Source organism: Hipposideros armiger, unplaced genomic scaffold (genome assembly GCF_001890085.2).
Source record: "Hipposideros armiger isolate ML-2016 unplaced genomic scaffold, ASM189008v1 scaffold_456, whole genome shotgun sequence".
Classification (NCBI taxonomy): Eukaryota; Metazoa; Chordata; class Mammalia; order Chiroptera; family Hipposideridae; genus Hipposideros; species Hipposideros armiger.
Genome location: NW_017731806.1, coordinates 750,480 through 762,351, shown reverse-complemented (window position 1 = coordinate 762,351; position 11,872 = coordinate 750,480). Strand labels below are relative to the sequence as shown.

At 35.8% G+C, this 11,872-nt stretch overlaps 1 protein-coding gene across 3 annotated transcripts in view; it reads right to left on the bottom strand.

Annotated features, from left to right (window-relative positions):
• Positions 1 to 11,872, bottom strand: part of ATG5 (autophagy related 5) — a 117,524-nt gene that overhangs the window by 86,922 nt on the left and 18,730 nt on the right. For all 3 annotated transcript variants that reach the window (XM_019665880.1, XM_019665879.1, XM_019665881.1), the window contains exon 4: positions 6,306 to 6,384. In XM_019665880.1, the coding sequence (XP_019521425.1) occupies positions 6,306 to 6,384 (79 nt within the window). The remainder of the gene's footprint in view (positions 1 to 6,305; positions 6,385 to 11,872) is intronic.

Genomic DNA, 11,872 nt, shown 5'->3' with positions numbered 1-11,872 from the left:
CTGGCCGAGTGGCTCAGTTGGTTAAGAGCTCGCTCAAGAGTATGAGCTCTGAGCAACAGCAGTTTGATTCCTGGCCCGAGCTGAGCTGCCACTGAGCTGCCAACAGATGGTGGGATGGCTCAGCTAAAAAAAAAATAAATAATAAATAAATAATAATAAAAATATATAAAAATCATCGTTAGATCATAGGCCATACAAAAACAGCCAGTGGGCCAGATTTGGCACACAGGCCATGATTTGCTAACCCTGCTCTAAAGTAGGCTCCTTACTCCTACAGCATAGCCTTTCTGGTGTTTCAGTTAATGCCCCTTATGTTAACTAGGTCTCTCTCCACTGTAGAAGGGCTGGGATCCAAAATCTCCAAGCATCATGGGACTTGTCCCACTCTTAACCCCCTAATATATACACGTTCTACCAGGCCTTGAGGGCTATCACCTATGCATATGTAGCCCCTACCTCAGCCAAGTACTCTTGGGGAACTCACACTTACACGGCTGTTCCCTCTTCTCTGATACTCTGCCTGGCAAGTTCCAGCTGCTTCAGCAGCCCAGAACTCCAATCTCTCCATCCTTAGCTCAGCAGAACTTTCTTGCTCTGCTTGAGTTCAACTCCCTATGACAATCAGGAAATTGTCCCGAAGCACAGATGGGCTGAATGTGGGGTTCACCTTGTTTGTTCTCTTTCCCTCTACTGTCCAGTCTCTGAAACGCTCTACTTCATATACTTTGTCCACTTTTACAGCTGTTTCTGGCTGGAGAAAAACATCCAGTTACTCTGTCATAGCTGAAAGCAGATATTAACCTCAATAAATATTTGATGAATAAATGAATGATTAAACAAACCATATTTCACAAAGATTTAAGTCTGACCCTCCATGATCTCTACCTCCTGATGTTCACACCTTTCTTTATTTCCTTCCCCTGAAGTGTGCGCAGGACCTGTGATTTGCATTTAACCAAAAGAATGAGGCAATGGTTATGTGATTTTATTCCTGTGATTAAGTCACATTATATAAAACTCCAGTCTTGTTAACAGACTAGCTCTAGAGGTTCATTTTGTTGACTCAATGAAGCTGCCATGTTGGGAAAGTCCACAAGGCAAAGAACTTCAAGCAGCCGTTAGGTGCTGAGTGCGGCCTCTAAGGGACGGTCAACAAGAAGGTATGGCCCTCAGTACTATAGTCACGAGGAAATGAATTCTGCCAGCAACCTCAGTGAGCTTGAAAGCAGATTCTCAAGTCTCCAGGCAAAAATGTAGCCCAGCCAACACCTTGATGGCAGTCTTGTGAGACCTCAAGCAGAAGATCCAGGTAAGCCTGACTTAGAAACTGTGATATAATAAATGTCTGTTGTTTTAAGCTGCTACATTTGTGGTGACCTGTCACACAGCAATAATAACTAATATCATACACTATTGATATATACTATAAAACAGCCACCAATATTAGAGCTAGGAAGTACAGGTATCCGAAGTGTGGGAGAGACCCTGAAGTGTACTCAAGGAAAGCTACCTCAGACCTATCTTATCAACATACAGTGGAAAAAGCCGGGATATGGTAAATTAACTCAAAGGGACAGAGTGGCTCCTAGCCTAGCAAGAAAGAACTTGTCCATCAGAAAAGGTATGTGGCCAGTCAAACACGCAGACTTAAAAAACAAGTACCAGCCAAGACCAGTGGTAGTGCCTTCCCAAACACTGTAAGTAAGTCAAACTGCTTTGGTCCAAAAACCTAACTGTCTGGTCACAATCATTCAACAATGTTTTGCACATTACTGGCAAAGTTAAATGTATTTTACATAACTGAAAGTTTTTAGAATGTTGAAAAGTAATTGAAAAAAGAGTGTAAGTAAATGTTTAGGCCAAGATAATTTACTTCAATAAGTCTTTCAAAAGCCTTACCTTGAAATGCTGTTAGTAAATTTCTGTGATTTTTTAAAAAACTGTGTTTTGTTTTGCTGAGAGCACAGTTCTTTGTTTTTATTGTAAAATAGTAATAATAATAATAAAAAGCAAACAAAAAAATAACAAGTATCAAAGTCAATTAAAAAAAATCAGAGAAAATATGTCTTTTCGAAAAATTTTTAACAGTCTCCACCCTTCCCCTCATTCCAGTCTGAAATACAAACTGACCCATGTGTGTGGGGTGGAGGCAGGAGGGTCTCTTGGGGACTTTAGTACTGCACAAAATCTAATCAAAATCAATTAATATCTTTGAAAGCAAATATAAAATAAATAAATCCAAGCAGTCTGGTAAAAACAGACATCATTTGACATACTTACTACAACATCATAAAAGGTAAAACAAATACTGACACACCAACTGACAAAGTTATTACTTGATATATTCAATCTGTTGATGATAAACTATTTACTAGAAAATTAAAACCTGTTTCCTCACTCTACAAGCACTGCTTTTCTATCTGCAAATTTAACACCTACTCAATTGAAATCAACTGAAAGCCATAAGGTAGTACAACAGAGATGGGCTTACATCAATCAATATAAGCTATCAATTAAATACCTGAGGACAAGCTTTGAGATAAGCTAAGTCTTATAACCCTAAATAAAGGGAATTTAGTATACAGAAAGAAATCCGGGCAATAATTTTCTCCCAACACAGGCCAGGATTAGAAAGAGTAAGAGCAGCTGAGAGAAATACATTGGTAGCTTGAGAAAATTTGCAACGTCCTCTATAATTTCCTTATTAGCTCTAAGATTCTGCTTTCTATTTGATTTTTCTAATAAACTTTCCATCTGGGAAGAAAATGTATGACCTACTAAGAACCCCAAAGAGCGATTCATTTAAAAATACCAAGAGGGCCGGCCGAGTGGCGCATTGGTTAAGAGCTGGCTTGGGACACCAAAGGGCCCCGGTTCGGATCCCACATATGAGGGCCAGTAATACAGCCCTCTACAGCTAAGATGCGGAAAAACAGCTCAACCTGGAGCTGGGCTGCCATGAGTCGCCGGCGACAGTGTAGTCTGCAGCCACTGCAGCAGTGGGTTGCCATGGGCTACCGTGTGTAGCCAGCAGCCGCTGTGAGCAGCCATCCAGAAGCCGGCGACTGATCTGCCTCTCCCAGGAAGAGCGTAATGATGGTGTCAGCGTGGGCCAGTGAAGCGACGTACTCTGTGGCAAGACTGAAGAACAAAGGGACAGCAACTTGTCTGTTCCCCTTCCCCCAATTCCCCAATAAAAATCTTAAAAAAAAAAAAGTCCATTACATATTAACATAAAAATCGTATTTTTGTAAGAAATAGCTATATTTTTCAGAACAACAGAAAAATCTAGGGAGAAGACTGGCACTATTTTACAGTTTTGCTAATATCTATAATGTCTGGTTTAACAGAAAATAGATGGATTATCTTGGTTGTTTCCACATTCAATATTCTGCAATGTTGTTTTGGTTACAGTATATAAATATAGAGGCTTATAAAAATATGTAGTTGAAAAAAGGAGTACCATTTTAACAGTCTTTTCAGATCTGTGGATACTGTTTTTCGACACTAGAATTCAGTAAGTATAGCTTATTATAATATTAATGTGGAATCTGAAGCTATATCAATAAACATTTCAACCTCTGTTATATTAAAATCCCTGATTCTAACCTTGTACTTTGAATGGATCTTTTACACATGCATGATTTTGGAACATCATGCACTGGTCATTTGGAAAATATTTGCTTACTGAGTTAATGTAGATCTCTAAATATTGACAAATTTCACTATATAAAATTCCTTAAAAATTAGTTTTGTTAAAATGACCACTAATCTCATCAAAAATTCTTTTAAGAATAATAAAGCTGGGCTGGCCGAGTGGCGCGATGGTTAAGAGCTGGCTTGGGACACCAGAGGGCCCCGGTTCGGATCCCACATATGAGGGCCAGTGACACTGCCCTCTACAGCTAAGATGCTGAACAACAGCTCAACCTAGAGCTGGGCTGCCATGAGTCACTGGGGACGACATAGGCTGCAGCCCCTGTGGCAGTGGGTTGCCATGGGCTACCGTGTGTAGCCAGCAGCCAGCGTGAGCAGCCAGCAGCCAGCGTGAGTGGCCAGCAGTCGCAGTGAGCGGCCGTCCAGAAGCCGGCGACTGATCTGCCTCGCCCGGGAAGAGCGCAATGATGGTGCCAACTTGGGCCAGTGAAGCAACGTCCTCCACAACTAGACTGAAGAACAAAGCGACAGCAACTTGTCTGCTCCCCTTCCCCCAATTCCCCAGCGCTGTTCCCATCCCCACAATTCCCCAATAAAAATCTTAAAAAAAAAAAAAAAGAATAATAAAGCTGTCAAGTTCATGGTAGCAGATACATGTTTTCCAAAATTCCAATTTTCACTTAAAAGTTCAAATTTTGTCATTGGCAACAAATAATGTCAGTTGTTTTACTTGCAATGAGAGGTTCACTTTATTTTCAAGAAACTGACAAATACCCAAGTCTGAATAACCACAGTTTGTCTATCATTCACTCCTTCAAATAAAAAATGGTGTCATGAAAAAAGTGGCTTGTTCAGCTTGCAACTCAAACAAGGGCACAAGTGCTTTTCCTTTGGACAACCACGATATTTGGCATACAGCGTATGTGTTTTATGTGCACTTCCCATTTCATCACACAGGAGATTAAAAGACATGTTCTTCAGAGTCAGATTAATAATAATTAATAATTTGTACTGCTTCATCTAGAACAGTGTGTGGAAGTGAAGAATACAATGACTACTAGTACAGTTTGGTAAAATGCCTTACTTTGTGCTAAGGTGCCAACAGTTTTACCCACCAGTACTTTTGCAGATCAGTACAAATGTAAAAACAATGGAAAGGACAAATATTATAGCATCTTAATATTATTAAGGAAATAGATTTGACCTCATGAATCACTTGATAGGATTTTGGAAACTCCTATGGGTCCACAATCCACTTTAAGAATTATTACACTATACCAATCCTAACAATTCTAAGTCTTTCCTATCATAATTACCCAACGACTCATTCGATCAATAATTACAGAGGGCTTATTATGTAGTACCAGGTAGGTACCATAAAGTGTCTGAGTGCTTGAGTGTCTTTGTGTCAATCACTCATATATCCCAAGCTCCTAGAATAGTGCCTGGCTGACACAGCAGACTCTCAATATTTGTTGCGTGAATAAATAAATGTGTAACCATGATATATTTTGACCCAGATTTCAAAGTCTTTTAGTGTGCATCACACACACACACACACAATCTAATTATTGGAATTATTTTTCAGCATAATGGGAAAGTCTTGTTAGGAAATATAGGACCTCTACCCTTATGATGTTTGTAGTTTTACCTTCACACCATTCTAAACTTTAATTATTACATATACAGACAGTCCTTGCTTTCTTTGGTGGTGTCACAGGAACTGAAACTCATGTATATCAGAATCATGTCCTCACTCAGCATGGTTGCGTGGTAACTAAAATCTGTGGTAACATGGTACTGTGCAAAGCACATTAGTCAAATAATAGGGAAATAAAGTCCAATGACCCACATGTTCAATTTCAGTAAGATGGGAAGGAAAGCATCTTAGGAAGAATGAGTGACTTTGGGCAGTGACTTTGAATGAGTGTCCCTTATGGGAGAGCAAATCAAACTAAATGACTTTTTAAACTCGTAACATGCCTCCCTCCCACTATTCTTCGTCACGTGAGAATCACTGCCTAGTAATCAAATAACAGAGGTTGTTCAAGCCTTCAGAGGGGTTTGTGAATTGCTTGGGGGGGGTAGGGATGGGAAATCAAGGTGGCCAGGGGGAAAGAGGGTCCAGTCCTTCATAAAACATGGAGACAAATTATGTTACAATAAATATAGCCTGTCTCTTTAAAAACTATAGAAATTCATATTTCTCAAAACAGAATTAGATCAATTCTTCAGACTTTTGTCTCCTCACCCTTCTCTCAATTCAATCAAAATAGCCTTAGAGTTACCCTTGTTAGGCTGTCTCCTTCCTACTCCCACGCCCACATCTACACTCAGGACTTGGTTCTTCCTATTGAGATTTATTTTTAATGGATATAAATATCCCCAAAATACTATAAATTTTAAACATAGTATATTTGGCTCCAACAAAGAATAGGTGTTTATATATTAAATGTTTAAATGGTTCTGCCATGAGTTAGGGAGAAATTGAAAGGTATTTTCTAGATAAACACTAATGGCAGCTTAGCAGTTAAAAAGTGCCATGGGAAAAGAAATAAACAACTTAACTTTTTGAAAAAAATTCTATTCTAAGCCTACTTACTAAGTACCACAAGTGGGACAAATGGGAAATGCTATTTAAACTATACCTTAAAATGTACTGTGATGTTCCAAGGAAGAGCTGAACTTGATGCAAGAAGATCAAATAGCAAACCAATTGGATAATGCCTAAAAATGAAAGAGTATATTTTAAGAAAGAATAAATATTTAAAGTTATAACTACAATGCCAAAATAAATTTCCAGCATGTTTTAACATCAAAGTATCAGGGGGCTTTAACCACAAATCACAGAAAGGTGACATTTTATACCATTACTTGCCTGGACTAATATGGTATAATTTCAGGCATCAGGTGATTTTTCTTCTAATCATTTCATTCCCCAGGGAAACCTCAATTTACATAATGGGATTGTGTCAAGGCATCTGTTATCATCCATGAGCACTGTTATGTCACAGTATTATAGTATCTAATTATCATCCCAATATTCATATTGGGCAAGCAGTTTTTAAAAGTTTATTTAAATATATTTTTGATTTTTAAAACAATTTAAAATTTTAGGAAATTTTAAGAATTGAGAAGAGCATCTAGAAGAACATGCAATCGCCTATTTTTTGGTTATTACTATTAACATTATAGCATATAATTTCCAGTCTTTTACTTATGCATACATATCTAAATTCAGATTAGGCTTTTGCTTTATAAACTGCTATAACCTGCTTTTTTCACATAACAATATGGCAACATTTTCCAAAGTCATTGAATATTCTTCTGCAGCCTAATTCTAGAGTTTTGTGGGGTTTTTTAAAATAAATTTTGGACTTCCTAAATGAGAACATTTCCTAATATAACCATTACTCACAGTAAAGCAAATTATTTAGCAATAAACAAAAATTAATACAAACCTTGCAGATTTCAATGGACAAACCTTATTCTTTAAATCACCCTTTTGAAGAATCTAAAGTAGCTTAATTAGTGACTCAGAATTAAACAACACTCCCAACAAAGGCAAAAAGAGCACTGCTTGGTGTTATGTACAGTCCTGTTCTTTCCCATATATAGTGAATTACTCCTAGATTTAAGAGCTGAAAAGTTTGAAAATACATCTTATTTATACAAGTGACCTAATACACTACCTGACCAAGATTCAAATATTAGCTACTACTATTTATTTTTGCTTATGTCTATATAATATAATTGTGAAAGTCATCAGTAATTAGAGATCATATATATATATATATATATATATATATATATATATTTAAATTCATATATATAGAATGAATTTAGGATGAATATCCTGCTAGTAAAATAAAACAGTGGGTAGCTTTGGTCATATGAGTTGTATCTCTCAATAATAACCATTAAACTTCTCTTTATTGGAAAGTCAGCACCTACCACGAATCTTTCATAAATAGAAATGCATACTAAAGGAAATTTTGCACTACCTAAACAATAGGATGTTTCCTTCAGGAAATTCTAACACTAGAAAAAACTTTGGCCTCAATCAAAACCTAAAATAAAAATAATTTAAGAAACAAAAATATTACACTATAGACAACTTACAGATTCTATCCAATTCTGGTCCTTCTCTCTGAACTCTTAAAGTTGTACAAGGTCTACATAATGCCTTGTACTTTTACAAACAAGACCTTGTTTAGTGTTCATTCTTTTTTATTTTATAATGTTCCTTTTAGGTATCCACAACTAAGGATGAATGTGGGTATTTAAACTAACAGAGCATACTGCTTTCCAAACTCTACACAGTACTGCAGATATAGTTATAGAACTCCTTTCTCAAATTAAGAGCTGATCTATTGAATACATTCACCAATGATCCCAAAAAAGGGCTAGCAATTCAAGTGTTGTACACTTCTCTGCTATTCACAATGGAACTGTATGCAAATTCTGAAGTTAAATCAAATGTTATCTTAAAGCCATTTATGTCACATAAAATGAAATATAATGTTTAAAATAAATAGTAAGTATTTGGGTCAGAATACAAGTTAAACATAAGACTCGTAATCATCAATTATTTTTACCCTCATATTTAAAAAAAGACTATATGTGCATGGAATCTTGTACAAAGTAGATATAAAAATAGCTGTGAATGCATAAATCAAAGAGCCACAGAACATCTAACACTCAGTATACCATGAAGATCCAATGGACCCAATTTTAGGTTCTGAATTTCTTTTCTTAGCAGCTCTATCTTAGATTTGATACTTCAGCTAACTTTTATTCTTTCTTAAAGGTCTTCCGAAAACCATAGAGAAAACTCACTTAAAAAAAACAAAACCAAAAACTTTTTCTACCTAAAAAGCTTTTTTTACCTAGTAATTTCCATATGGATCCATTGGACCCTTTTATAAATCTATGATATATTATGGGACCTTGATGATTGTATTTTTCCCCTCTATCTTGAAACATTTTATTTAATCATTCTAGAAATTATTTCATCATTCCTCACCAATTATTCCCAACTATGCTTTAAAAAAATAGTAAAATTTGAAAGAATAATGGCATGCCTAGAAGGATGATATAATAATGCATCCTGCTTCCATTTTCTTACTGTGCCACCTAAAATATTACATCATATTTCAACAAAGTTTTCAAAAAAGAATGCAGACCTCATTTTTGGAGTCCGCTTTTAGCTATCATTAATACAGCTAAAAATTCAAAATGTCTTATTTTCCCTCTATCATGGGAAAGAGAAAATTGACTTGAGGAAGATGTTTCACAATTATTAGATAAATCAGAAGATTTCTGCAGACAGTACTACTTTAGACTTTAATGACAATGGTAAAACTGATTTAAGTGAAATTTCAGACTATGAGTCTTTAGATGATAATATACTAGATGAGTTTTATAGAACTTAAGGACTAATGAATAAACAATATATTTCTAAGGAAATATGGCATTCTTATCCATTTAGTCATTCAACAGAAAGAATTTCATCATACAATATTTTATGACAAGAACCTGGACCACCCCCTTTTGCTAAAAGGATGTGTGATGGTATTCTTCCATCTTTTATGCCATTTGTGCACTGTAATTTGCTTGATAGTAAGTGGGCAAATGCTAAAGGCAGATTTGTACACAAAGAAAACTGAAAGGAATTAGATGATGTAGAAATAAAACGTGTTGGACTGATCATTCTAATCGGTGTTTACTAAAGTATAAGAGAAAATATTCTACAACAAAATCATGATCTGTCCAAGGTTTTAAAAATTTCTTCAAGCATTGCTATTAGGTGCAAGAGCCAGAAGGAATGATAAGCTAGAACCTCTTGGAGGTACATTTGAATGTATGACAATTAATGAGCAGTTAGCTCATTAATTCAACATTCAACATAAAATAATCAACATTCAGGGGATGTTGCCCATTTCAGGTATATATGAGGAGTGATCTAAAAATAAAGGTGAATGTTTAAATTAAAAAAATTTATTACAGTAAAAGACACATTGCCATTAATCCCCCTCAAAATACTCCCCTTTGCTTCGAACACACTTATCCCATAGTTCTTGCCACTTTCTGAAGCAGTTCTCGAAGTCCTCTTTCATAAGTGTCTTTAGTTGTGCTGTCGTGGCTGCCTCTGTGTTCTGAATCAACTCAAAACATTTGCCTTTCATGGTCATTTTGACTTTGGGGAAGAGCCAGAAGTCGCACAGTATAAGGTGGATGAGGACACACAGTAACGTTATTATTTGACAAAAACTGCCATATATACCAGAAGCGATGTATGATATGGAGCATTGTCATGATGGAGGGTGACTCCTGGCACACTTTTTGCTGCAACATTCATTTCTAGTCGAAAGATATTTCCATGCCACTCACGGCAGCGTTCGACTTTATCCCATGAGCTCAATGTTCCAGAAAGGAAATTTAGGAAAGCAGATGTACATTTTTCTACATTTTTGTCTTTTTCAAGAATGAATAAAAGGAAATTTTTATACTTTAAAGTAATCATTTATTTTAATAAAATGTAGCACCTTAACTGTATTTACTTAAAAATATACTGTAATTATTTTTGACACATTTTGGAGAACAAACTTGAAATCAATGAACATAGTGAAAAGGTTAAAACACAACTTCTCTCAAAAATAGCTCACACCTGACTGCACTGAACAAGTTGAAACTTGTCACACACGGTTACTAAGGTTCAACGCACCACTTCCCATATTGAAGATCGCTGCCTTTCCATTAGATGGCACTCGGCACCAGTACTCATTGTTATTTTGTGATCATAATGGAAAGGCCCTGTGTCACGCATTGCTTCTGGTACATGGTAATTTCTGGCAAATAAAAACATTACAGTGTGTCCTCATCCACCTTATTCACTGGATCTGGCACCATGCAACTTCTGGCTCTTCCCCAAAGTCAAAATGACCATGAAAGGAAAACGTTTTGAATCGATTCAGGACAGCGAGGCAGCCACAACAGCGCAACTAAAGACACTTATGAAAGAGGACTTCCAGAACTGCTTCAGAAAGTGGCAAGAACAATGGGACAAGTGTATTCAAAGCAAGGGGGAGGATTTTGAGGGGGATTAATGGCAATGTATCTTTTACTGTAATACTTTTTTAAATTTAAAAGTTCACCATATTGTTTGATCACACCTTGTATACCTTCAAAACCAGGAAAATATGAAGTTAAAATATAAATTTGCTGTATTTAAATACTTATTAACATTTCCAATTAAAGTTGTTATACATCAATCCTTCATTCTTACTTCTCTAAGTTATTTATAAAATGACTTAAATATGTATATATTTTTAAAGTTCATTGATCTCAAATGGTAAATGATGACTCTTTTTTCCTGATATACTAAGGGCCAGAGTGGAAATTTAAAAATTATGGTTCCTAAAACTTATATTTAAATATATATAATGTATTAACATTAAAGCATTCTAAAAATATAAAAACTGAGGAGTATAATAACTATTTACTTACTTCCATTGTCAAAGTATTCATATGTGGCTCAATGCAGATACATGTTAGAATGATTTTGATGCAAGGACACTAACTCCAAATAAATATACTATCTGAATTAACTGGTTCTAAGAATGTTTCTAATCAACCTATTAATATGCAAGAAAATCTCTAAAAAGCAGAACCAACAAAAATTACTGAATTTCTCTTACACTATAATCTGATTTATGTCAAGGATTTGAAAAGTACTAATTTGTACAACTCCTCTAAACAGACATTCTGTATAGTTTTGTCAGGAGGCTCCTAACCCACAACATAGAAACCACATAAGCCATAACTATAAATAAATCATAATGTAGCCATTTGGCTGTTATGTTGCTCCTCCTGCCAATCTAATCTAAATGTAATAGCAAAGGAAGTGGTGAGGATTTGAACCTGGAATGTATCCGACAAGGACCCAACTAGCTAAACTATTGCCCTAAACAAATTGACTGCACAAGAATATTTCTTCAATTACTCTAGTCTTTTCTAAATTCAATTCTCAAAATCAATAATATTTTCATTTTTCTTTACATTAGGCTGTTTCTTCTTTACCCTTTCATTACTGCTAAAATACATATATACATTTTGGCACACAGCACAGCAATAATGGATATGCTCCGAAGTCAGCCAAGGGTGCATATTCTAAACATCTGCAGTCAGACAGCAAACCAGTATTCTAAGATCA